This window comes from Uloborus diversus, unplaced genomic scaffold (assembly GCF_026930045.1).
Source record: "Uloborus diversus isolate 005 unplaced genomic scaffold, Udiv.v.3.1 scaffold_14, whole genome shotgun sequence".
NCBI lineage: Eukaryota > Metazoa > Arthropoda > Arachnida > Araneae > Uloboridae > Uloborus > Uloborus diversus.
In genome coordinates, this window is record NW_026558098.1 from 5632247 (window position 1) to 5657201 (window position 24955).

Sequence of the window (24955 nt, forward strand, 5' to 3'; positions counted from 1 at the left end):
GTAGTAGTAGTTCTTGCTTAGATAAAGAGCATTGACTTCGATATTATTTTGCAAAAGCTTGTTTCGAATGTAAATCGTTATCGGGTGTCACGTGCAAAGTTAAAGGTCATAAACTCGCAATTTTGCAAGGCATAAAGTGTGCTTGATTGAAACTCAAAGAAGGCATTTAGTTATATTAATATTTAGAAATTGTCAGACACCAGAAATAGTTCTATGAAAGCATGCCAGCCACTTCGTTTTTAAAAATTGAAAGAGAAAGGTAGAACAATGAGAAGTGTGATGTGGAAATCTCTGTGTATGCAGGAGATGTTATTGGAACAGCCAATTGAGAGGCACTTATGAAGCCTCATTCTTAAAAATAAGGTTTTCTTAATTTTATGAAAAGACAATTCTTGTAATGACGCTGCCAAAGCAAAGTGTGGTAACCGGGACACAAACTGAAAAAGAGTAAAGAGCTGTTTCTGACTCATGGTTGAAAAAACTTAACTTCTGCGACAAAGTCTAAGAACGATTTCAAGCACAAAAAGCTTGGTTTGTTTTATGTCCTTGAAAGCCCGTGTTGAAATTTAATGGACCAAGTAGAGTTGGCAGAACAATTTCGCTTATTTTTGTTCAACTCAAATGTGAGACTTTATACTAAAAAAACAAACAAACTACTACTATCTTCTGATTTCTGATTAAAAACGCTTAGTGACTGAAGGAAGTTTTGAGCATTCATTGTACCAGAAATAAAGCGTCTGGTGTTTTGTTTTTTTCATTCATGAACACTTTCTTACTGTAAAACTATGGAATGCCATACGCAGATCAACAATGCTAAAAATTGTTATTACTGTGAACAGTGTTCAAGAGTATTTGCTTATGCTTCACAGTTAAAGATACATCTGAGAACCCATACTGGCGAGAAGCCATTTGCCTGTGAACATTGCTCGAAGCATTTTTCCAGGGCTTCAAGTTTAGAAACACATCTGAGAACCCATACTGGCGAGAAACCGTATTCCTGTGAGCAGTGTTCAAAGGCATTCTCCAACGCTTCAAATTTAAAGCAACACTTGAGAACCCATACTGGCGAGAAGCCATTTGTCTGTGAACATTGCTCGAAACAATTTTCCAGGGCTTCAAATTTAGAGACACATCTGAGACACCATACTGGCGAGAAGCCGTTTGCCTGTGAACATTGCTCGAAGCAATTTCTCACCCCTTCGCATTTAAAGCAACACCTGAGAACCCATACTGGCGAGAAGCCATTTGCCTGTGAACATTGCTCGAAGCAATTTCCCACTCCTTCACAGTTAAAGCAACATCTGAAAGCCCTTACTGGCGAGAAACCGTATTCCTGTGAACATTGCTCGAAGGCATTCTCCAACGCTTCAGATTTAAAGCTACACCTGAGAACCCATACTGGCGAGAAGCCATTTGCCTGTGAACATTGCTCGAAGCAATTTCCCACTCTTTCACAGTTAAAGCAACACCTGAGAACCCATACTGGCGAGAAGCCATTTGCCTGTGAACATTGCTCGAAGCAATTTTTCAGGGCTTCGAGTTTAGAGACACATCTGAGAACCCATACTGGCGAGAAACCGTATTCCTGTGAGCAGTGTTCAAAAGCTTTCTCCAAGTTTTCGTGTTTTAAGGTACATCTGAGGATCCATACTGGAGAGAAACCGTATTCATGTGAAGGTTGTTCAAGAGCATTTTCCAGCGCTTCAGATTTAAGGAGACATCTGAGAACCCATACAGGAGAGAAGCCGTATTCCTGTAAACTTTGCTTAAAGGCATTTTCAACCTTTTCAGATTTAAAGAAGCATCTGAGAACACATACTGGCGAGAAACCGTATTCATGTGAACATTGTTCAAAGGCATTTTCCCTCCTTGGGAACCTAAAATCGCATCTGAGAACCCATTCTGGCGAGAAACCGTATTCATGTGAGAATTGTTCAAGGGCATTTTCCCGCCTTGGAAACCTAAAATCACACCTGAGAACCCATTCTGGCGAGAAACCGTATTCAAAACCGTATTCATGTGAACATTGTTCAAAGATATTTCTCTATCTTTTTAGCCTAAAATTGCATCTGAGAACCCATTCTGGCGAGAAACTATTCATGTGAGCATTGTTCAAAGACATTTTCTCAGCTAGGAAACCTAAAATCACACCTGAGAACCCATTCTGGCGAGAAACCGTATTCATGTGAGCATTGTTCAAAGGCATTTTCCCGCCTTGGAAACCTAAAATCACACCTGAAAACCCATTCTGGCGAGAAACCGTATTCATGTGAACATTGTTCAAAGGTATTTCTCCACCTTTTCAGCCTAAAATTGCATCTGAGAACCCATTCTGGAGAGAAACTGTATTCATGTGAGCACTGTTCGAAGACCTATTCTCAGCTAGGGAACCTGAAGGTTAGGGTGGCCCATATTTTATAGTCAAAATTTCAAAACTAGTTTACATATCTGGGCACCCGCTATTTTTTTTACTAGTAATAAAACAAGTATTTTGGCAAAGTTTGAAAATAATATTCCAATTGGAAGACAGTGCTCAAAGACATTTAATATTAAATATAAAATTGAAAAATAGGAAATTTTGAGGATTGTTTTAAATTAAGTACAAATAGCTGAGTAGTAGTAAATTAGTTTATTTTATTGTATAATATTGATTAATAATACAAAAATCTTATAGGAAAGTACTGGTTGGGGTAAATAAACATGGTTTAATGCTTTGAAGTTGATGGCTTCAAACTTTCAACAGCTACTTGTTTTGTCGTTTTGGACGGAACCAACTTTCTGTTAGCCTCAACAACTTGCAGGACCAACTGTTTCTCTTCTTCATCATTTGTCAAAAGCTTATTAAACTCTTCAAAAAGTTTCACACCACGCTCAGCTATATCATTAACAACTTTCATATTTTTTGTGATTTGTTTACCACTAATGTAATGTTCATTGCTGTTCCATTCATTTGGATGTGTGGTCAAAAAATGTGAATTTATTTTCAATTTATCAAACACCTGCAATGATCTTTTATTGGCAAAATCAGCCAAAACGGCCTGGTCAGTTAAAAGTGACAAATCTCCTCTTACCTTCCGGTCAGTAGGTTCACACTCCATCTTCTTGACAATTTCTACCTTTTCCTCATTTGAAACTTTCTCTGAGAATAAACTTAAGCCAACTAACTCATCCGAGAGGTACCAAAGATGATTTTTTATGGCATTTTTAACCACTTCACTAATTTGAGAATCAATAATTCCATAATTGGTCATGTCTTTCCACAGACAAAGGTCTGCCCAAGCAGCATTTGTAGCCATAGGGGCTTCAAACCAATATTTTACATATACAAGAGCTCCAAAGTTCACAAAGCGTTCTAACTGCAATTTTTTCTTTTGTGTGGTTTTGAAACTGTCTTCCTCACGAAACAAGTGAATTTTAATGGCGTATAACAATTTCGCCATCCAACGAGCGTGGTGTACTGCACCTGGAGCTCTCCAATGAATTTTATATGGAGTATAGCCCAGAGCTAGAAGAGTCATCTCTATTAACTCCATGTAATCATCTCTGGGCTGCTTATTCCTTCCTAAGACAACTAATAAAGCATTTACTGCAGTGAGCTTTAAATTTTCACTGCCAGGAGCTTTTTCTAATGGTTGATAGTTTTCTTTGTGTATGAAGGGCCATGCTACCTTGAATCTTTTGAATAAAGGAATGTCAGGACCACTAGATGATCCGAAACAGAGAGTAAATACCTTACTGAGAACAATCTCCAAAATGTGGTGCCTGCATGGTAGCCATAATAATTCTTCTCCAATTTTATGTTCCAGCATAACACAAGCTCCATTTTTAAATCCTGTATTAACGGATGTAGTGTCACAACACATGCCGACTATTTTGTTCTCCAAACCCCATTCACTTAGTACATTATAAACTGCATTCGCTGCATTTGCACCAGTACCCCTTACAAGTTTTGGCACTCCAAGCAATTTCTCCTTACCATCTGCACCTGCAGATACTAATACGGGCAATCGATCTACTTTATCAGTGCCCAAAATATCAGGAAGAATCTTCCCGTCCCAATGAACAATAACTGGATCGTCAAAAGAAACACATTGTTTTATTTCTTCAAACACAGCTTTTCTTCCTTCTTTCCTTTTGCGTTGAATAGTACTTCGTGATAATGGAAAGGAACTAGGGTCATGCCCCAATGCCGATGCAATAGGGACCATTAGTCTAAAGGCTTCCCTATCAGAAACCTTATTGCGATCTAATGCGCTTGTGACATGTTTAGAAAATAAAGATTTCTTAGCAATTGGTTCATTCTGTGAGTCTTTTTGGGATTCCCTTCTTTTAAAAGAAGATGGTGGCTTATACATATACTTATACATCTCTTCTGATTTATCTATGGCTGAATCAGATTGTTCTCTTGATTCATCATCTGAATTTGAAATAGTCACAGTTGGAGATATCAGGGAAGAGGACCCTGGCTCATTCCCTTTTTCAAGTCTCTTTTGTTCTTTCATTTTTCTTTGAAATTTCCTTTCTTGTTTCATGTTGTATTTCTTGTCTTCTGATGAAATAATCATATTTCTTTCCGTCCTCTGATCAATTAAAAATTTTCTGTCTTCATCTACTTTGCATATAGTAATTGCATCATTGTGAGCAATGTCAAATAACATATCTAGCTCCTCTTGAAATAGTGTTTCACGTTTCTTTTGGGTATCAGAGATTCTTCCTTTATTTTTTTTTAACAGAAGCCATTCAGAGTGTAATTTTTCAAGCTTATCAATACAATGTTTTACAAGTCTAATCGGGATAGCTGTTTTTTGCCACACTAAAATTAATTCTTCTACAGTGCTGTGACTGGCATTTCGAACCGATTTTTTCCTTTGGAGAAAAAAATGGAATCTAAGAAGGACTTGCTTTATAGTTGGTAACTGATTAAATCGAGATATTGGTTCTAGATCTTTGATACCTATCAAGAATATAGTGTCCGCTTGACGTGTTGATGATAAAGCCATATTTTCACAAAAAAGTCCTAAACAATGTCTTGTATAAAAACAGTCCTCACAAGCAACTATTGATAGTTATATATTTTTAAGACATTTTTCTTGGTATTTCTTTCACAAAAACAGCATCTGAAAGAAAACAAGAATACAGAAATCAATATTTAAGAAATAAGGAAATAACAATTTTTTTTAAAACTTTGACGATGTTGAGCACTGCCTTCTACTCAACCTAGGACATTGAATTTTTGGCACTTTACTACTATCAACGAAGGTAAAAAAAATAGTGGGTGCCCTGGGGTATAGGGTAAATTTGAAATTTTTGGGCCACCCTACTGAAGGTGCACTTGAGAACCCATTCTGGCGAGAAACTGTATTCATGTGAGCACTGTTGAAAGGCGTTTTCTCAGCTAGGAAACCTGAAGGTGCACTTGCAAACCCATACTGGAGAGAAGCAGTTCTCCTGCGAAGTGTGTTGTAAGGAGTTTTCTCAATTTGCACACCTGAAAGGGCACTTGAGAACCCACCACTGGCCTTTTTAAAAGAAACAAATAAATACTATATCCGTTATGACAGAATACACTGTAGACATTTTTGATTTGTTTTCAAGACTAAGTGGGTAAAGATTAAAAACATTAAAACTCCTCCTTACATACAAATCTGGTACGGGCCTGTACTGAGATCACAAAGAATTTTTGTCGCATCCAGCTGCAAACCAGTACTGGAATAACTGCAATGTCTGTGACGGTGTTTCTTTTGTTACTGGCAAGAGACTTTATTTTGTTTACAACAGTTTTCTCGTGGCCACCTTTGATAAAGACATTAATATCTATTCTAGCAAAGTGTCACCTTCATGTGAATTTTGTTTGAAAACATTGTTACAAAGTTTCACGGAAAATAAAGCAGGCTACTTTTTTTCTGTTTTTTTCTTCCTTTTTACTAGTTTTTTTTCACATGTACAGTAGGGGAACGTCAGGCCGTAAAATAGTTATTTTTCGAAATGAACAAGTTGGAATTGTTTTGAGGGTTTTAGAAAACAAAGAAAAAAAACCATGTGGCGAGAAACCTTATTCTTGTGAGCAATGTTCAAAGGCATTTCCTTGCGCTTTCAGCCTAAAATCACACCTTAGAACCCATTCTGGCGAGAAACCGTATTCTTGTGAACATTGTTCAAAGGCATTTTTCCTCCTTGGGAACTTAAAATCACACCTGAGAACCCGTTCTGGCGAGAAACCGTATTCATGTGAGCATTGTTCAAGGGCATTTTCCCGAATTGGAAACCTAAAATCACATCTGAGAACCCATTCTGGCGAGAAGCCGTATTCAAAACCGTATTCATGTGAACATTGTTCAAAGGTATTTTTCCACCTTTTTCGCCTGAAATCACATCTGAGAACCCATTCTGGCGAGAAACCGTATTCATGTGTACAATGCTTAAAGGCATTTTCAACCTTTTCAGATTTAAAGAAGCATCTGAGAACACATACTGGCGAGAAACCGTACTAATGTGAACATTGTTCAAAGGCATTTTCCCTCCTTGGGAACCTAAAATCGCATCTGAGAACCCATTCTGGCGAGAAACCGTATTCATGTGAGAATTGTTCAAGGGCATTTTCCCGCCTTGGAAACCTAAAATCACACCTGAGAACCCATTCTGGCGAGAAACCGTATTCAAAACCGTATTCATGTGAACATTGTTCAAAGATATTTCTCCATCTTTTTAGCCTAAAATTGCATCTGAGAACCCATTCTGGCGAGAAACTATTCATGTGAGCATTGTTCAAAGACATTTTCTCAGCTAGGAAACCTGAAGGTGCACTTGAGAACCCATACTGGAGAGAAGCAGTTCTCACGTGAAGTGTGTTGTAAGGAGTTTTCTCAATTTGCACACCTGAAAGAGCACTTGAGAACCCACCACTGGCCATTTTAAAAGAAACAAATAAATACTATGGCCGTTATAACAAAGTAAACTGTAGACATTTTTGATTTGTTTTCCAGACTGTGGGTAAGGATTAAAAACGTTAAAAGTCCTCCTTACATACAGTTCTGGTACGGGCCTGTACTGAGACCACAAAGACTGTCGCATCTAGCTGCAAACCAGTACTGGAATGACTGCAATGTCTGTGAAGGTGTCTCTTTTCTTACTGGCAAGAGACATTATTTTGTTTACAACAGTTTTCCCGTGGCCGCCTTTGATAAAGACATCAATATCTATTCTAGCAGAGTGTCGCCTTCAAGTAAATTTTGTTTGAAAACATTGTTACAAACTTTCACGAAAAGTAAAGTAGGCTACTTTTTTCCTGTTTTTTTTTCCTTCCTTTTTTACTTCGTTTTACAGAAAAGGAAGTATTGTATTCGCGAAAAATTTTTCACCCGAAATTCGGTCTTAATTTCCATTTTGCTCATCCCCAAATGAATGTTGAGTTTTTTTTTTCAATCCGACCACACTTGGATACGTGCCTAGGAACGTACAGACACCCGAAATATCCATTTTGACAATCCCCGAGTTAATTACAACGAGTTTTCTCGTGACGTATGTATGTACGTATGTGTGACGCATAACTCAAGAACGGAATGTCATAGAAAGTTGAAATTTGGTACGTAGACTCCTAGTGGGGTCTAGTTGTGCACCTTCCTTTTTGGTTGCATTCGGATGCCCTAAAGGGTGTCTTTTGCCCCCTTTTTGGGTGAAAATCATTGTTAATTTCGATGTAAACTGAAGTGGTGTTATAATTTGGTGAAAACTTGGCGATATATCGCCAGGCTTTAGGTCGCCAAGATTTGCCGCCAACTTGGCGAAAAATTTGGCGATTTATTTATTTATTTTTATTTTTATTTTTTTTAAAAATCTGGTTTCAATTTGACCACTGTTTTGTGATATATAGAGAGTAAACTATTGAATCATATTAAAGTCGCCAATAATGAGAAAATGACATTAAATTGGAGTAAAAGGAAGTCATGTGATGCACACATCAGCTCGTACTAATTTTTTTCACATGTATAGTAGGGGAACGTCAGGCCGTAAAATAGTTATTTTTCGAAATGAACAAGTTGGAGTTGTTTTGAGGATTTTAGAAAACAAAGAAGAAAACCGTGTGCTATGTTTTAATGGTGCATTGAAATATTATTTTCAATTTTGGGCGAAGTGAAAAATTAAAGATTCTTCCAATGAAATATTTTTGGTTCTTAAAAACGTTTTTCACTAAATGAATGAAACATAACCAGAAGACTAAATGAGTAAATAATGAAACAAGGAAAAAAAGAATTATTTTATGTATGAGAAAAAACATACGAGTGAATAAAAGAAGACATGAATTAGGTAACGAAAGAAATTATTACAATCGAATCTTGATAATTCGAAGTTACTATCTCGCATACTCCTTTACCTCGAAGTTTTCATCGGGTCCCAAACCTTTGAGATTGTTGTGGAAACTTCTAATGACCCGAACTACCAGTTACTCGAAAGTTTTAGCCGGTCCCTTGGGACTTCGAGTTATTGAGAGTTGACTGCATTTCATTTTGCCCCGCGTGTAGCTCACAACTTTATTAAACATTTAAAGTAAAAAAATGTCTGATATTAACTAAACCGCGCATCAGTAGGTCTCAATTAGTATTTGACAAGTATTTGTAATTGTCTGTAAAGAAAATTATGAGACAGTATTTTTTGGGTAAACAAACTGAAACATGGTTACTTGGCTTTAATTGTCAATATCTTTTGAATAGGCAGGTTTAGGCAAGAACTGAAACCGGATTATAAAAGCTGAAACTCTTTACAATATACGGTGAAACCTGCACATAACGATACTGTCTATAACGATAACCTGTCTGTTACGATCCTTTTTTTTATGTCCCAGCAGTATCCTTGTAGACAGGTTTTACTGTATATGATATTTAATAGTTTTGTTAGCGTTTTTTGTGATTCAAAAATACGTTCAAAATAAATTGAAAATTATCTCCAAAAGTTTCTTATTTTTTAAGATACCTTTTTGGGTATTTTATTTATTTATTTGGGGGCGCATAAAGCATGGCATGTCACAGCATTAAATTTTTCGAGTTTTTGAACAAGTTACCTATTGGTATATTGCATGAAGTTACCTACTCTTTACAAAAATGTCTACAAAGAATTAATTCGCGTCCAATACACAATAAGAAAACTTTGGAGATAATTTTCAATTTATTTTGAACGTATTTTTGAATCACAAAAATCGCTAACAAAACTATTAAATCACATATATATTGTAAAGAGTTTCAGCTTTAATAATCCGGTTTCAGTTCTTGCCTAAACTTGCCTATTCAAAAGATATTGACAATTAAAGCCAAGTAAACAAGTTTACATTTTTCAGTTTGTTTACCCAAAAAATACCGTCTCATATTTATTTTTGCAGACAATTATAAATACATGGCAAAATGAGTGAAAATGAAAATCAAGGAACGGGCATATTTTGAACCGATCAAAAGTATTCACATTAAAAATATTATACACGTACATCAAAAAAAATTTTTTTTTTCAAAAGCAAGCGTGTGTTTTTAATAAACATTTAACTTCGTTTATTACACATATCACTAGACCTTACAACAAGCTATTTAGTTTTAAAGCTTTTTAATTTTAGTATTTTAGTATTTTTACATTTTGGACGCGAATTCATTCTTCGAACCCAAGGTATTATCTTCGGGTAATAATGCTAAAAATTAGTCAGATTAGTGGGAATATGTTCTCAGTTTGTCCATAGAACAGTAAATGTGCAATGTTAAATGGTTTAATTTCCCGCCCAATATCCAAAATTACTTTAGGGTAGCACCACTGTGTGTCCCCCACCTTCCTCCCCTAACTACAGCACTGTTTCTGTATAAAAAAAGAAAGTCTTCACGACATATGCGTGTGTCGTTGAATGTAAAACTAATTTTTTCATTTGTTGTTTTTTCACACATAATTTTTTCTTGTTGTCCGAATGGTTTTCTTTCTAATGCACAATTTTAAATGTTCTGTGTCCCTTCTACTTGAAGTTTTTCTCTTTAATATACTCTAATTGTTTTCATTTTTTTTCCAGCAATAATTTGAAACACATGCTGTTGGATTTGCAGAAGTGTGATGCCAGACATTGACGCTCCCGATATTCACCAGTGTTTCGGTATTCTTCTCAGGAATTGTGCAGAAGTAATTGTGTGATGAAATACAAAGACAGTTAAACCCCACTAATTTTTTTTATTTAAAACTTATGAAGAGCTTTGTACATTCCTAATCGGCAGAAACTTGCAGCGCATCTCGAAAAGTTTAAGCTTTGGCTGCTACTAGTCTCGACTCTCTTTTCGTACTGTCGCGAGTAAAATTCTCAAATTTTATGCATTCAAGTTCTTGTAGTAGTAGTTCTTGCTTAGATAAAGAGCATTGACTTCGATATTATTTTGCAAAAGCTTGTTTCGAATGTAAATCGTTATCGGGTGTCACGTGCAAAGTTAAAGGTCATAAACTCGCAATTTTGCAAGGAATAAAGTATGCTTGATTGAAATTCAAAGAAGGCATTTAGTTATATTAATATTTAGAAATTGTCAGACACCAGAAATAGTTCTATGAAAGCATGCCAGCCACTTCGTTTTTAAAAATTGAAAGAGAAAGGTAGAACAGTGAGAAGTGTGATGTGGAAATCTCTGTGTATGCAGGAGATGTTATTGGAACAGCCAATCGATAGGCACTTATGAAACCTCATTCTTAAAAATAAGGTTTTCTTAATTTTATGAAAAGACAATTCTTGTAATGACGCTGCCAAAGCAAAGTGTGGAAACCGGGACACAAACTGAAAAAGAGTACAAAGCTGTTTCTGACTCATGGTTGAAAAAACTTAACTTCTGCGACAAAGTCTAAGAACGATTGCAAGCACAAAAAGCTTGGTTTGTTTTATGTCCTTAAAAGCCCGTGTTGAAATTTAATGGACCAAGTAGAGTTGTCAGAACAATTTCGCTTATTTTTTTTCATCTCAAATGTGAGACTTTATACTAAAAAAAACAAACAAACTACTACTATCTTCTGATTTCTGATTAAAAACGCTTAGTGACTGAAGGAAGTTTTGAGCATTCATTGTACCAGAAATAAAGCGTCTGGTGTTTTGTTTTTTTCATTCATGAACACTTTCTTACTGTAAAACTATGGAATGCCATACGCAGATCAACAATGCTAAAAATTGTTATTACTGTGAACAGTGTTCAAGAGTATTTGCTTATGCTTCACAGTTAAAGATACATCTGAGAACCCATACTGGCGAGAAGCCATTTGCCTGTGAACATTGCTCGAAGCATTTTTCCAGGGCTTCAAGTTTAGAAACACATCTGAGAACCCATACTGGCGAGAAACCGTATTCCTGTGAGCAGTGTTCAAAGGCATTCTCCAACGCTTCAAATTTAAAGCAACACTTGAGAACCCATACTGGCGAGAAGCCATTTGTCTGTGAACATTGCTCGAAACAATTTTCCAGGGCTTCAAATTTAGAGACACATCTGAGACACCATACTGGCGAGAAGCCGTTTGCCTGTGAACATTGCTCGAAGCAATTTCTCACCCCTTCGCATTTAAAGCAACACCTGAGAACCCATACTGAAGAGAAGCCATTTGCCTGTGAACATTGCTCGAAGCAATTTCCCACTCCTTCACAGTTAAAGCAACATCTGAAAGCCCTTACTGGCGAGAAACCGTATTCCTGTGAACATTGCTCGAAGGCATTCTCCAACGCTTCAAATTTAAAGCAACACCTGAGAACCCATACTGGCGAGAAGCCATTTGCCTGTGAACATTGCTCGAAGCAATTTCCCACTCTTTCACAGTTAAAGCAACACCTGAGAACCCATACTGGCGAGAAGCCATTTGCCTGTGAACATTGCTCGAAGCAATTTTTCAGGGCTTCAAGTTTAGAGACACATCTGAGAACCCATACTGGCGAGAAAACGTATTCCTGTGAGCAGTGTTTAAAAGCTTTCTCCAAGTTTTCGTGTTTTAAGGTACATCTGAGGATCCATACTGGAGAGAAACCGTATTCATGTGAAGGTTGTTCAAGAGCATTTTCCAGCGCTTCAGATTTAAGGAGACATCTGAGAACCCATACAGGAGAGAAGCCGTATTCCTGTGAACTTTGCTTGAAGGCATTTTCAACCTTTTCAGATTTAAAGAAGCATCTGAGAACACATACTGGCGAGAAACCGTATTCATGTGAACATTGTTCAAAGGCATTTTCCCTCCTTGGGAACCTAAAATCGCATCTGAGAACCCATTCTGGCGAGAAACCGTATTCATGTGAGAATTGTTCAAAGGCATTTTCCCTCCTCGGGAACCTAAAATCACACCTGAGAACCCATTCTGGCGAGAAACCGTATTCATGTGAGCATTGTTCAAGGGCATTTTCCCGCCTTGGAAACCTAAAATCACACCTGAAAACCCATTCTGGCGAGAAACCGTATTCATGTGAACATTGTTCAAAGGTATTTCTCCACCTTTTCAGCCTAAAATTGCATCTGAGAACCCATTCTGGCGAGAAACTGTATTCATGTGAGCACTGTTCGAAGACATTTTCTCAGCTAGGGAACCTGAAGGTGCACTTGAGAACCCATTCTGGCGAGAAACTGTATTCATGTGAGCACTGTTCAAAGGCGTTTTCTCATCTAGGAAACCTGAAGGTGCACTTGCGAACCCATACTGGAGAGAAGCAGTTCTCCTGCGAAGTGTGTTGTAAGGAGTTTTCTCAATTTGCACACCTGAAAGGGCACTAGAGAACCCACCACTGGCCTTTTTAAAAGAAACAAATAAATACTATATCCGTTATGACAGAATACACTGTAGACATTTTTCATTTGTTTTCAAGACTAAGTGGGTAAAGATTAAAAACATTAAAACTCCTCCTTACATACAAATCTGGTACGGGCCTGTACTGAGATCACAAAGAATTTTTGTCGCATCCAGCTGCAAACCAGTACTGGAATAACTGCAATGTCTGTGACGGTGTTTCTTTTGTTACTGGCAAGAGACTTTATTTTGTTTACAACAGTTTTCTCGTGGCAACCTTTGATAAAGACATTAATATCTATTCTAGCAAAGTGTCACCTTCATGTAAATTTTGTTTGAAAACATTGTTACAAAGTTTCACGGAAAATAAAGCAGGCTACTTTTTTTCTGTTTTTTTCTTTCTTTTTACTAGTTTTTTTTCACATGTACAGTAGGGGAACGTCAGGCCGTAAAATAGTTATTTTTCGAAATGAACAAGTTGGAGTTGTTTTGAGGGTTTTAGAAAACAAAGAAAAAAAACCATGTGGCGAGAAACCTTATTCTTGTGAGCAATGTTCAAAGGCATTTCCTTGCGCTTTCAGCCTAAAATCACACCTGAGAACCCATTCTGGCGAGAAACCGTATTCTTGTGAACATTGTTCAAAGGCATTTTTCCTCCTTGGGAACTTGAAATCACACCTGAGAACCCGTTCTGGCGAGAAACCGTATTCATGTGAGCATTGTTCAAGGGCATTTTCCCGAATTGGAAACCTAGAATCACATCTGAGAACCCATTCTGGCGAGAAGCCGTATTCAAAACCGTATTCATGTGAACATTGTTCAAAGGTATTTTTCCACTTTTTTCGCCTGAAATCACATCTGAGAACCCATTCTGGCGAGAAGCCGTATTTATGTGTACAATGCTTAAAGGCATTTTCAACCTTTTCAGATTTAAAGAAGCATCTGAGAACACATACTGGCGAGAAACCGTATTCATGTGAACATTGTTCAAAGGCATTTTCCCTCCTGGGGAACTTAAAATCGCATCTGAGAACCCATTCTGGCGAGAAACTATTCATGTGAGCATTGTTCAAAGACATTTTCTCAGCTAAAAAACCTGAAGGTGCACTTGAGAACCCATACTGGAGAGAAGCAGTTCTCACGTGAAGTGTGTTGTAAGGAGTTTCCTCAATTTGCACACCTGAAAGAGCACTTGAGAACCCACCACTGGCCATTTTAAAAGAAACAAATAAATACTATGGCCTTTTAAAAGAAACAAATAAATACTATGGCCGTTATAACAAAGTAAACTGTAGACATTTTTGATTTGTTTTCCAGACTGTGGGTAAGGATTAAAAACGTTAAAACTCCTCCTTACATACAATTCTAGTACGGGCCTGTACTGAGATCACAAAGACTTTTTGTCGCATCCAGCTGCAAACCAGTACTGGAATAACTGCAATGTCTGTGACGGTGTCTTTTTTGTTACTGGCAAGAGACTTTATTTTGTTTACAACAGTTTTCTCGTGACCACCTTTGATAAAGTCATTAATATCTATTCTAGCAAAGTGTCGGCTTCAAGTAAATTTTGTTTGAAAACATTGTTACAAACTTTCACGAAAAGTAAAGTAGACTACGTTTTTCTGTTTTTTTTTCCTTCCATTTTTACTTCCTTTTACAGAAAAGGAAGTATTGTATTCGCGAAAAAATTTTCACCCCAAAATCGGCCTTCATTTCCATTTTGCTCATCCCCAAATGAATGTTGAGTTTTTTTTTCAATCCGACCACACGTGGATATTTGCCTAGGAACGTACAGACACTCGAAATATCCATTTGTTAATTACAACGAGTTTTCTCGTGACGTCTGTATGTACGTATGTGTGACGCATAACTGAAGAACGGAATGTCATAGAAAGTTGAAATTTGGTACGTAGACTCCCAGTGGAGTCTAGTTGTGCACCTTCCTTTTTGGTTGCATTCGGATGCCCTAAAGGGTGTCCTTTGCCCCCTTTTTGGGTGAAAATCATTGTTAATTTCGATGTAAACTGAAGTGGTGTTATAATTTGGTGAAAACTTTGCGATATATCGCCAGACTTTAGGTCGCCAAGATTTGCCGCCAACTTAGCGACAAATTTGGCGATTTTTTTATTTATTTTTATTTATATATTTTTTAAAAATTTGGTTTCAATTTGACCACTGTTTTGTGATATATAGAGAGTAAACTATTGAATCATATTAAAGTCGCCAATAATGAGAAAATGACATTAAATTGGAGTAAAAAGAAGTCATGTGATGCACACATCAGCTCGTACTAATTTTTTTCACATGTATAGTAGGGGAACGTCAGGCCGTAAAATAGTTATTTTTCGAAATGAACAAGTTGGAGTTGTTTTGAGGGTTTTAGAAAACAAGGAAAAAAACCATGTGCTATGTTTTAATGGTGCATTGAAATATTATTTTCAATTTTGGGCGAAGTGAAAAATTAAAGATTCTTCCAATGAAATATTTTTGGTTCTTAAAAACGTTTTTCACTAAATGAATGAAACATAACCAGATGACTAAATGAGTAAATAATCAAATAAGGAAAAAAAGAATTATTTTATATATGAGAAAAAAAAAATATACGAGTGAATAAAACAAGCAATGAATAAGGTAACAAAATGAATTACTACAATCGAATCTTGATAATTCGAAGTTACTATCTCGCATACTCCTTTACCTCGAAGTTTTCATCGGGTCCCAAACCCTTGAAACTGTTGTGGAAACTTCTAATGACTCCAACTACCAGTTAATCGAACGTTTTAGCCGGTCCCTTGGGACTTCGAGTTATTGAGATTTGACTGTATTTTATTTTGCCTCGCGTGTAGCTGACAACTTTATTAAACATTTAAAATAAAAAAAATGTCTGATATTAACTAAATAAGTACTGAACCGGGCATCAGTAGGTCTCAATTAGTATTTGACATGTATTTGTAATTGTCTGTAAAAAAAATTATGAGACAGTATTTTTTGGGTAAACAAACTGAAAAATGTAAACATGTTTACTTGGCTTAAATTGTCAATATCTTTTGAATAGGCAGATGTAGCCAAGAACTGAAACCGGAATGTAAAAACTGAAACTCTTTACAATATACGGTGAAACCTGTGTATAACGATGCTGTCTATAACGATAACCTGTCTCTTACAATCCTTTTTTTTAGGTCCCAACAGTATCGTTGTAGACAAGTTTTACTGTATATGAGATTTAATAGTTTTGTTAGCGATTTTTGTGATTCAAAAATACGTTCAAAATAAATTGAAAATTATCTCCAAAATTTTCTTATTTTCTAAGATACCTTTTTGGGTATTTTTTTTTTTTTTTAATTTATTAGGGGGCGCATAAAGCATGGCATGTCACAGCATTAAATTTTTCGAGTTTTTGAACAATTTACTAATTGGTATATTGCATGAAGTTACCTACTCTTTAAAAAAATGTCTACAAAGAATTAACTCGCGTCCAATAGACAATAAGAAAACTTCGGAGATAATTTTCAATTTATTTTGAACGTATTTTTGAATTACAAAAATCGCTAACAAAACTATTAAATCACATATATATTGTAAAGAGTTTCAGCTTTAATAATCCGGTTTGAGTTCTTCCCTAAACCTGCCTATTCAAAAGATATTGACAATTAAAGCCAAGTAAACAAGTTTACATTTTTCAGTTTGTTTACCCAAAAAATACCGTCTCATATTTATTTTTACAGACAATTATAAATACATGGCAAAATGAGTGAAAATGAAAATCAAGGAACGGGCATATTTTGAACCGATCAAAAATATTCACATTAAAAATATTATACACGTACATCAAAAGAAAAAATTTTTTTTTTCGTTTATTACACATATCACTAGACCTTACAACAAGCTATTTATTTTTAAAGGTTTTTAATTTTAGTATTTTATTATTTTTACATTTTGGACGCGAATTAATTCTTCGAATCCAAGGTATCTTCGGGTAATAATGCTAAAAATTAGTCAGATTAGTCGGAATATGTTCTCAGTTTGTCAGTAGAACAGTAAATGTGCAATGTTAAATGGTTTAATTTCCCGCCCAATATCCAAAATTACTTTAGGGTCGCCCCACTGTGCGTCCCCCACCTTCCTCCCCTAACTACAGCACTGTTTCTATATAAAAAAGAAAGTCTTCACGATCTATGTGTGTGTCGTTGAATGTAAAGTATTTTTTCATTTGTTGTTTTTTCACACATTGTTTTTTCTTGTTGTCCGAATGGTTTTCTTTCTAATGCACAGTTTTAAATGTTCTGTGTCCCTTCTACTTTAAGTTTTTCTCTTTAATGTACTCTAATTGTTTTCATTTTTTTTCAGCAATAATTTGAAATACATGCTGTTGGATTTGCAGAAGTGTGATGCCAGACATTGACGCTCCCGATATTCACCAGTGTTTGGGTGTTCTTCTCAGGAATTGTGTCGAAGTAATTGTGTGAAGAAATACAAGGACAGTTAACTCCCTCTAAATTTTTTAATTTAAAACTCATGAAGAGCTTTGTACATTCCTAAGCAGCAGAAACTTGCAGCGCATCTCGAAAAGTTTAAACTTTGGCTGCTACTATTCTCGACTCTCTTTTCGGACTGTCGCCAGTAAAATTCTCAAATTTTATGCATTCAAGTTCTTGTAGTAGTAGTTCTTGCTTAGATAAAGAGCATTGACTTCGATATTATTTTGCAAAAGCTTGTTTCGAATGTAAATCTTTATCGGGTGTCACGTGCAAAGTTAAAGGTCATAAACTCGCAATTTTGCAAGGAATAAAGTGTGCTTGATTGAAACTCAAAGAAGGCATTTAGTTATATTAATATTTAGAAATTGTCAGACACCAGAAATAGTTCTATAAAAGCATGCCAGTCACTTCGTTTTTAAAAATTGAAAGAGAAAGGTAGAACAGTGAGAAGTGTGATTTGGAAATCTCTGTGTATGCAGGAGATGTTATTGGAACAGCCAATCGATAGGCACTTATGAAACCTCATTCTTAAAAATAAGGTTTTCTTAATTTTATGAAAAGACAATTCTTGTAAGGACGCTGCCAAAGCAAAGTGTGGTAACCGGGACACAAACTGAAAAAGTGTAAAGAGCTGTTTCTGACTCATGGATGAAAAAACTTAACTTCTGCGACAAAGTCTAAGAACGATTGCAAGCACAAAAAGCTTGGTTTGTTTTATGTCCTTGAAAGCCCGTGTTGAAATTTAATGGACCAAGTAGAGTTGGCAGAACAATTTCGCTTATTTTTTTTCATCTCAAATGTGAGACTTTGTACTAAAAAACAAACAAACTACTACTATCTTCTATTTCGGATTCGGTACGCTTATGGACTGAAGGAATTTTTGAGCATTCATTGTACGAGAAATAAAGCGTCTGGTGTTTTGTTTTTTTCATTCATGAACACTTTTTTACTGTAAAGCAATGGAATGCCATACGCAGATCAACAATGCTAAAAATTGTTATTACTGTGAACAGTGTTCAAGAGTATTTGCTTATGCTTCACAGTTAAAGATACATCTGAGAACCCATACTGGCGAGAAGCCATTTGCCTGTGAACATTGCTCAAAGACATTTTCCAACGCTTCAAATTTAAAGCAACACTTGAGAACTCATACTGGCGAGAAGCCATTTGCCTGTGAACATTGTTCGAAACAATTTCCCACTCCTTCACAGTTAAGGCAACATCTGAGAACCCATACTGGCGAGAAGCCATTCGCCTGTAAACATTGTTCAAAGGCATTTTCGAGCGCTTCAAATTTAAAGCAACACCTGAGAACCCATACTGGCGAGAAGCCATTTGCCTGTGAACATTGCTCGAAGCAATTTCCCACCCCTTCACAATTAAAGCAACACCTGAGAACCCATACTGGCGAGAAGCCATTTGCCTGTAAACATTGTTCAAAGGCTTTCTCCAACGCTTCAAATTTAAAGCAACACCTGAGAACCCATACTGGCGAGAAGCCATTTGTCTGTGAACATTGCTCGAAGCATTTTTCCAGGGCTTCATGTTTAGAGACACATCTGAGAACTCTTTCTGGCGAGAAACTGTTTGCCTGTGAACATTGCTCGAAGCAATTTCCTACTCCTTCACAGTTAAAGCAACATCTGAGAACCCATACTGACGAGAACCCATTTTCCTGTGAACATTGCTCGAAGCAATTTCCCACCCCTTCACAATTAAAGCAACACCTGAGAACCCATACTGGCGAGAAGCCATTTGCCTGTGAACATTGCTCGAAGCAATTTTTCAGGGCTTCAAGTTTAGAGACACATCTGAGAACCCATACTGGCGAGAAACCGTATTCCTGTGAGCTGTGTTTAAAAGCATTCTCCAAGTTTTCGTGTTTTAAGGTACATCTGAGGATCCATACTGGAGAGAAACCGTATTCATGTGAAGGTTGTTCAAGGGCATTTTCCAGCGCTTCAGATTTAAGGAGACATCTGAGAACCCATACAGGAGAGAAGCCGTATTCCTGTGAACTTTGCTTAAAGCGATTTTCTGGATCTGGAAACTTAAAAGATCACATGAGAACCCACACAGGCGAGAAACCTTTTTCCTGTGAAATTTGTTCTGCGGCCTTTTCTCAACCGACTCGTCTGAAAGTCCACCTGAGAACCCATACTGGTGAGAAGCCGTATTCGTGTACAGTTTGTTCGAAGGCATTTTCACAAGGAGGAGCCCTGAGACAACACTTGAAAATGCATTCAAACAAAAAAACACATTTATCTAATGTTGGCATGTATGAAGACACTGAAAAGTCTTCTACACTTCCAATTGAGAATGTATACCAGGAGAACTCTTCATTGTTATAAATTTTATTTGAAAAACATTCCTAATATCTATTTGAAAGAACTCTTGGAAGTCTCTTCTGAGGAAAAAACGAACTTCCTGTGAGCAACAGTGTTTTTAGGAATTTTCTCGACTGACTGAACACTTGAGGATCGATTCTGACGAATCCGATCTTCTAGTAAATGTTGTTCAAAGCCAAATTCTCAACGCGGGAAAGTAAAAAGTAGGGGAATATGGGGCAAAATGAAATAGTTGAGATTACAAATATTTGAACAAATAGGAAATTTGTTTTGACATTTACAGTACATAAAAAGGAACATTGTATTTTGTAATGAAACTTACACTGAAACAGTATTTTTTTTTATTTTTGGCATTAAATTTGGGCCTTCAAAAAAATTTGGAAATTTTTTACTTTTTTTTTTTTTTTTTGCTCCGGAAGAGAAGCAAAATTTGGACTCATGTCATCAAATTCATAACAAAATTGCAATTTTGAAAAAGCGGCTTCACAAAATTCACGATTGTAAAAATGGACAAATCTCATGCACGATTTTAGAAATTTTTGCATTTCTGATCTCGAATTCGTTTACTTTCCGTTTTCGTTTATTTCTCCTTTAAAAATTATTTTTCAAAGTTTTGAGACAATTTTTAAGCATTGTCAAAATGGAGTCAAGTTGAAGATAGTTCATTTTCAGTAGTTATTTATAGTGAAAATGCTCAATCCAAATTTGATTTCTAAAAAAGTACAATAAAAAGAACTTTCTTTTGTAATACATATGAACAAAAAGAAAAGGCTCCTTTGCATCAAAATGTGTCTAGACAGGTTTGAGGAATAAATCGCTGAGTAAAATTGGAATTCAAATATACAGTGGACGCTGATTAATTGAATCAGCTGCTTTAATGAATCAAATTGTAAAAAACATAATAAAATTCAGCTTTATTGAATCAGCCGCTTTATTCAATCAAAACTGTTTAGAACAAATGGGATTCACATGAGCGGCGGTCACTGTATTTACATATGTACTGCAAAAAAGTAAAAAATTACAAATACCTCAAAATTAATCCTGAAGAAACACTCTTCATCCACACACCGATTCATGATTTTTGAATTTGAGAACTTTTCCACGGCCGCAAAGTTGAAAGGAGTGATTGTCTAAGAGAAATAAAATTCAACTAAGTACAGAACACAATAAAAAACATTTTGCATGATTATGAACAGGGTTCGAAAATATAATGATATTTTCGGAAATGTGATACATGACATGTCGGTTATTTTGATACAGTATCGGATATTTTCAATCATCGCAGACTTAAATGTAAGAAAAACTGCATTCTCAAATAAATAATGTTTGTTTTCTGTTTTATTATCATAATGCATGGACTTAAAACAAAAGTTTCTTTCATTATTTATAAATGTACGTTAAGTGTAAATGCTTTAAATGCTATTTATGTATTAATGGTATTTATGATCATTTGTGAAATATGATAATTTAAGTTATAAACATAAAATATAATATAACCAATTGATACTGGTTATTATATTGGATATTAATAATTATATTCATGTGCTCTGTAAAATTGATAACATAAAGTGCCCTAAGGAAAAAAAAAACCCACACTACATAAATATGAAATATTATGCAAAATTAGAACAAGAAAAATGTTTATTTGTATATTCGTATGATTATTGTAACTTTCCTTTTGCTAGCTACTTATACATGATTATTTAATTCAGATATAAAAAAATGCATGCATTTAAGTCAGGATTGGTAAAAAACCCGGAATTTTTTTATTTTTTTTCTTTTGGTTAAAACCAGGTTTATTTAGTTTTAAACACCATTTGTGAAAAGGATTTTATTTTTTGAAAGTTATGAATGCTAATGAATTAATTGTAAATGAATGTTTAATATTTGCATTTGTACCTACCCAATTACTTGATGATTAATTAAATAGTTAAAAGCGAAATTTCGTGATTTCATTTCCATATAAGTAGACGGAAAATATTGTTTGTAATTGTTATTGTGTAATAACGTTGTTAAATAACTCTTAATCTCTCCAAGGAAATAAACGTTTCTTAATTTAAAGTTTCCATAAATCTCGAAAAACTACACCACATAAAATATTGCATGATACGTAAAATACATAATTGGCTTTTTATGGTGTAAAAAAAATTAATTCCTTAGGATCTAATAGCCATCGTTCTTTGAAAGAAACATTGAACATACCACTGATTCATCTGCAAGAATCATCCCCCACCTTTTTTTTTTTTTTTTTTCCAGGACCACACCAATTAAATGCTGTAAAAAGAATCAGAATATGATTTTTTGGAATTTTATAAAAAGTTTTGTTTTGCACAAACATTAATTTCTTCTTTGATACGTTAATTGTGAATTATTACTCAAAAAAAAAAAAAAAAAAAAAAAAAAAATCAACTTTTTCTAAAAAGGCCAGTCTGGTCAATTTTAATAAAAGCTAGCCTTTTTGTAACCTTAAGAACAGGTAACAGTACCACTTCCCAATATGATTGATCACGCAGGTTGGCCCGATCAACCGAAAGTGATGCTCAGGCTCTGGTAAAAAGTGACGTTCCAATCCATGAAAAAATCCCTATATTTTCAAAGAAGCTTTTGTGTATTAGAAAAGCATTGGAGCATTCACACTAATATCGCACAGGTAGAATGAAAGTGGCACTTCTGTAATGATAATGAAATTCAAAAAATGTCCCTTTTATCCTACTTGTACTCTTGTTGTACACTTATCCAGGTACAAATTGAGAACTCATTGTTTTTGGCTTGTATACATAAGTTAACAAAAGCTTAACATGTAAAATTAATGCAAAATAATATTGAGCTGGCAATCCACTTTTATACCAGTACCTTTGTAGAGATTTTTAAAGATATTCTTTTTTGTGTTTTTTGGAAAATTTAGAGAACATTCATAAGATATAACCATTTAAAATTTAAAAAAAAATGGAAATTAAAAGTACTATTCTGTAATACAGCTTGAACTATCATATCTTGTCACCATGGAATAAATGCAGATGCTTTACTTTAAAGAAAGAACTGATTCAGTTGAAGTTTTGAAATCGGAATAATATTGTAGTATTTGATGAAACTCTTGTTCAGAAAAAAAGAAACAGAATATCCTGTTAATATGTACAAGGAATAGAATTCAAAGAGAAATAGTGTTGACATATGAAATTTCCATTTAGCTTGAAGCAAATAAAACTGAATTTTGTTCATTAAAACCAACGCTCTGCAAATACTATTTCAACAGATCTTAAATGCAGATCTAAAGTTGAAAATTTTAGGTTGTCAAAAATATCAACTAACAACATATTAGGGTAAACAATCATGCATAAAATATGACGTAACGAAGCTTTCAGTCATTGTTTCAAGCTAAACACAAAAATTTACCAGTATTTCAACTTTTAAATTCTACTCTACATCTGCATCCTTCGAGTGCAAAAATTTAAATTTACTTTATTTCTATCCCTACGTTTAGAGTTAGGACAACTGCACGATGGAATCGCTATCTTCAACGTGTAACGTAAATGTGTTCCTCTAAAAGAACGGACAAAATAGAAGAGTTGATTCCTTCAAACATTCGGTGGATCATGTTCTCCGTAGTTAAAAAAATTAAAATGATTTAGAATTTTAAAATAAAATGCACGTTCCCTATTTTGTTCTAATGCTCTCAATCTGCGCGGCAGCCATTCAAAATGTAAACAGTAGTTTCGCGGCCTTTTAGCACGAAAACAGAAAACGACCGGTCACGCGACGATTTCGCCCGGCAAAAAAAGCGCGGTCGCGACCGAAACGACCACGATTGGAGTTTGTAAGCTCGAGTGGGTTTCGTCCCGATCGGTCTCGAGTTTAGAAACGCTCCCTAAATTGGTGTAGCGGGCGGGAATAGAAATGATGACGTCGCACTTGGTCGCAGCACTTGAGGCATATTGGACTAATTCGGAATTGAAGGGAATCGGGTGAAAAATTGCATCGTGTGATGAGCGCTTGAAGACACAAGATAATCGGATTTTCGTCTGCTTCAGTTAGTACCCTAAATATGTTACTATGGGCATGATCGGATAGATTAACCGTTGACTAACCAGGCGCCTTTTAATAGAGGCGCCGGTATTTTTCTGTTCTGAAAAGGCCGGTAAAGGCTTGATGAATTTCTAATAATTTAAATAACGGAAAATACTTGCTCTTGTAGCGAGATCACAAAGTCTGTGTTGGCCAATCCGGTCGTGTTTCATGTTTTGAGTTACGCTTTGATTGGAGTGTCGTTTGCTACTGAACTAGAACTACCGCGGTTTGACCACGACCGTTCGAAAACACAGCTGTTCTACCGGAATTCCTAGAGAAATTCCAAATACGTCATAAACGGTGCAACCGGTAGATCCTTTCCGAACGCAGCTATGTCTCAACATCTCATGTGGATCGAAGAGGAGAGACCAACAGCGGGAATCTCACCATACTGATGCGCTAATGCGTCAGCTATAATGTAATGCAGTGGATTTTTCCCGCTGCTGGTTGCGTTGCATGCTGGTTTCTTCGTTTAGTGTGTGTATTTCGACAAAAATTCTGTGATTTTGATAGTTATTATTGCTTCCGTTGAACAGTTCTGCTTGAAAATAACATTCTTTCTTTCTCGTCCTCTGGAATGAGAAATATTCGCAGACTGAAATTCTGCTTTGGAATCATTCGTTTGACGCATCGCCGGAATTAAAGGATCAAAGGTGTGTTCAGTGAACTTTTCCTTTGTTCGGCATCTGTACGCAGTCATCAAAACAAGTAAGCTTGATTTTCACATAACGTTTCTTGTAATTACGTTGAGAATGCATGCAATTATTTAAATTTCATTTCTAGGCATGCTTTAATGGTTATGTTTTAATCAAAAATAGGAGAGGGAGGGGAGTTTTTAAAAATCAAATCCAAACACTGGGGACATTTCGATGATTGTTAATCTGGCGCTGTCGTCTCATTTTTGGCGTAAATAATTTTATTTTGGTAAACCTACTGATTTATAGTAACCCTATGTGAATAGATGTTTCCGATCTCTTTGTTTTGATTTGCAAGGAAAAATACCTCTCGCGCAGGCGCTGGAGCCAAAAATTGACGCCAATGAAGAAAGATCGCCAGATTCCCAATGATCGAAATATCCCCCAAACACTTTTTTTTATTGTCTAAGCTCTGGTGCCCAACAGAAAAGCTTATTTTCCCAAGCTTGTCTGAAATATTTTAGACACCAAATCTAAATTTTCATGTGAAAACATTTAATGTTGTTAACTGCATGAGGCAATACCCCCAAATGAACACCGGTACAAGGGGCAAATTCCACTTTCCATGCTGGACAACTCAAGTTTTGGAGTGTAGTAGACAATTTTGGAGTGTGCAAAC

At 35.7% G+C, this 24955-nt stretch overlaps 2 protein-coding genes across 2 annotated transcripts in view; both read left to right on the forward strand.

The window, feature by feature from the left end:
- Positions 1 to 431: 431 nt before the first annotated feature.
- On the forward strand, positions 432 to 2310 carry LOC129232934 (zinc finger protein 271-like). The gene has a single exon (XM_054867036.1). The coding sequence runs from the start codon at positions 786 to 788 to the stop codon at positions 2103 to 2105; it is 1320 nt and encodes a 439-aa protein (XP_054723011.1). The 5' UTR covers positions 432 to 785; the 3' UTR covers positions 2106 to 2310.
- Positions 2311 to 18187: 15877 nt separating this feature from the next.
- The window catches only part of LOC129232872 (early growth response protein 1-like), a 28299-nt gene continuing 21531 nt past the window's right edge, over positions 18188 to 24955 (forward strand). The window contains exons 1-2 of the mRNA XM_054866973.1: positions 18188 to 18304; positions 18440 to 18569. Of these exons, the coding sequence (XP_054722948.1) occupies positions 18188 to 18304; positions 18440 to 18569 (247 nt within the window). The remainder of the gene's footprint in view (positions 18305 to 18439; positions 18570 to 24955) is intronic.

Excerpts from the sequence above, each read along its gene's own strand:
- LOC129232934 (XM_054867036.1), top strand. The coding sequence starts at position 786 with ATGGAATGCCATACGCAGATCAACAATGCTAAAAATTGTTATTACTGT.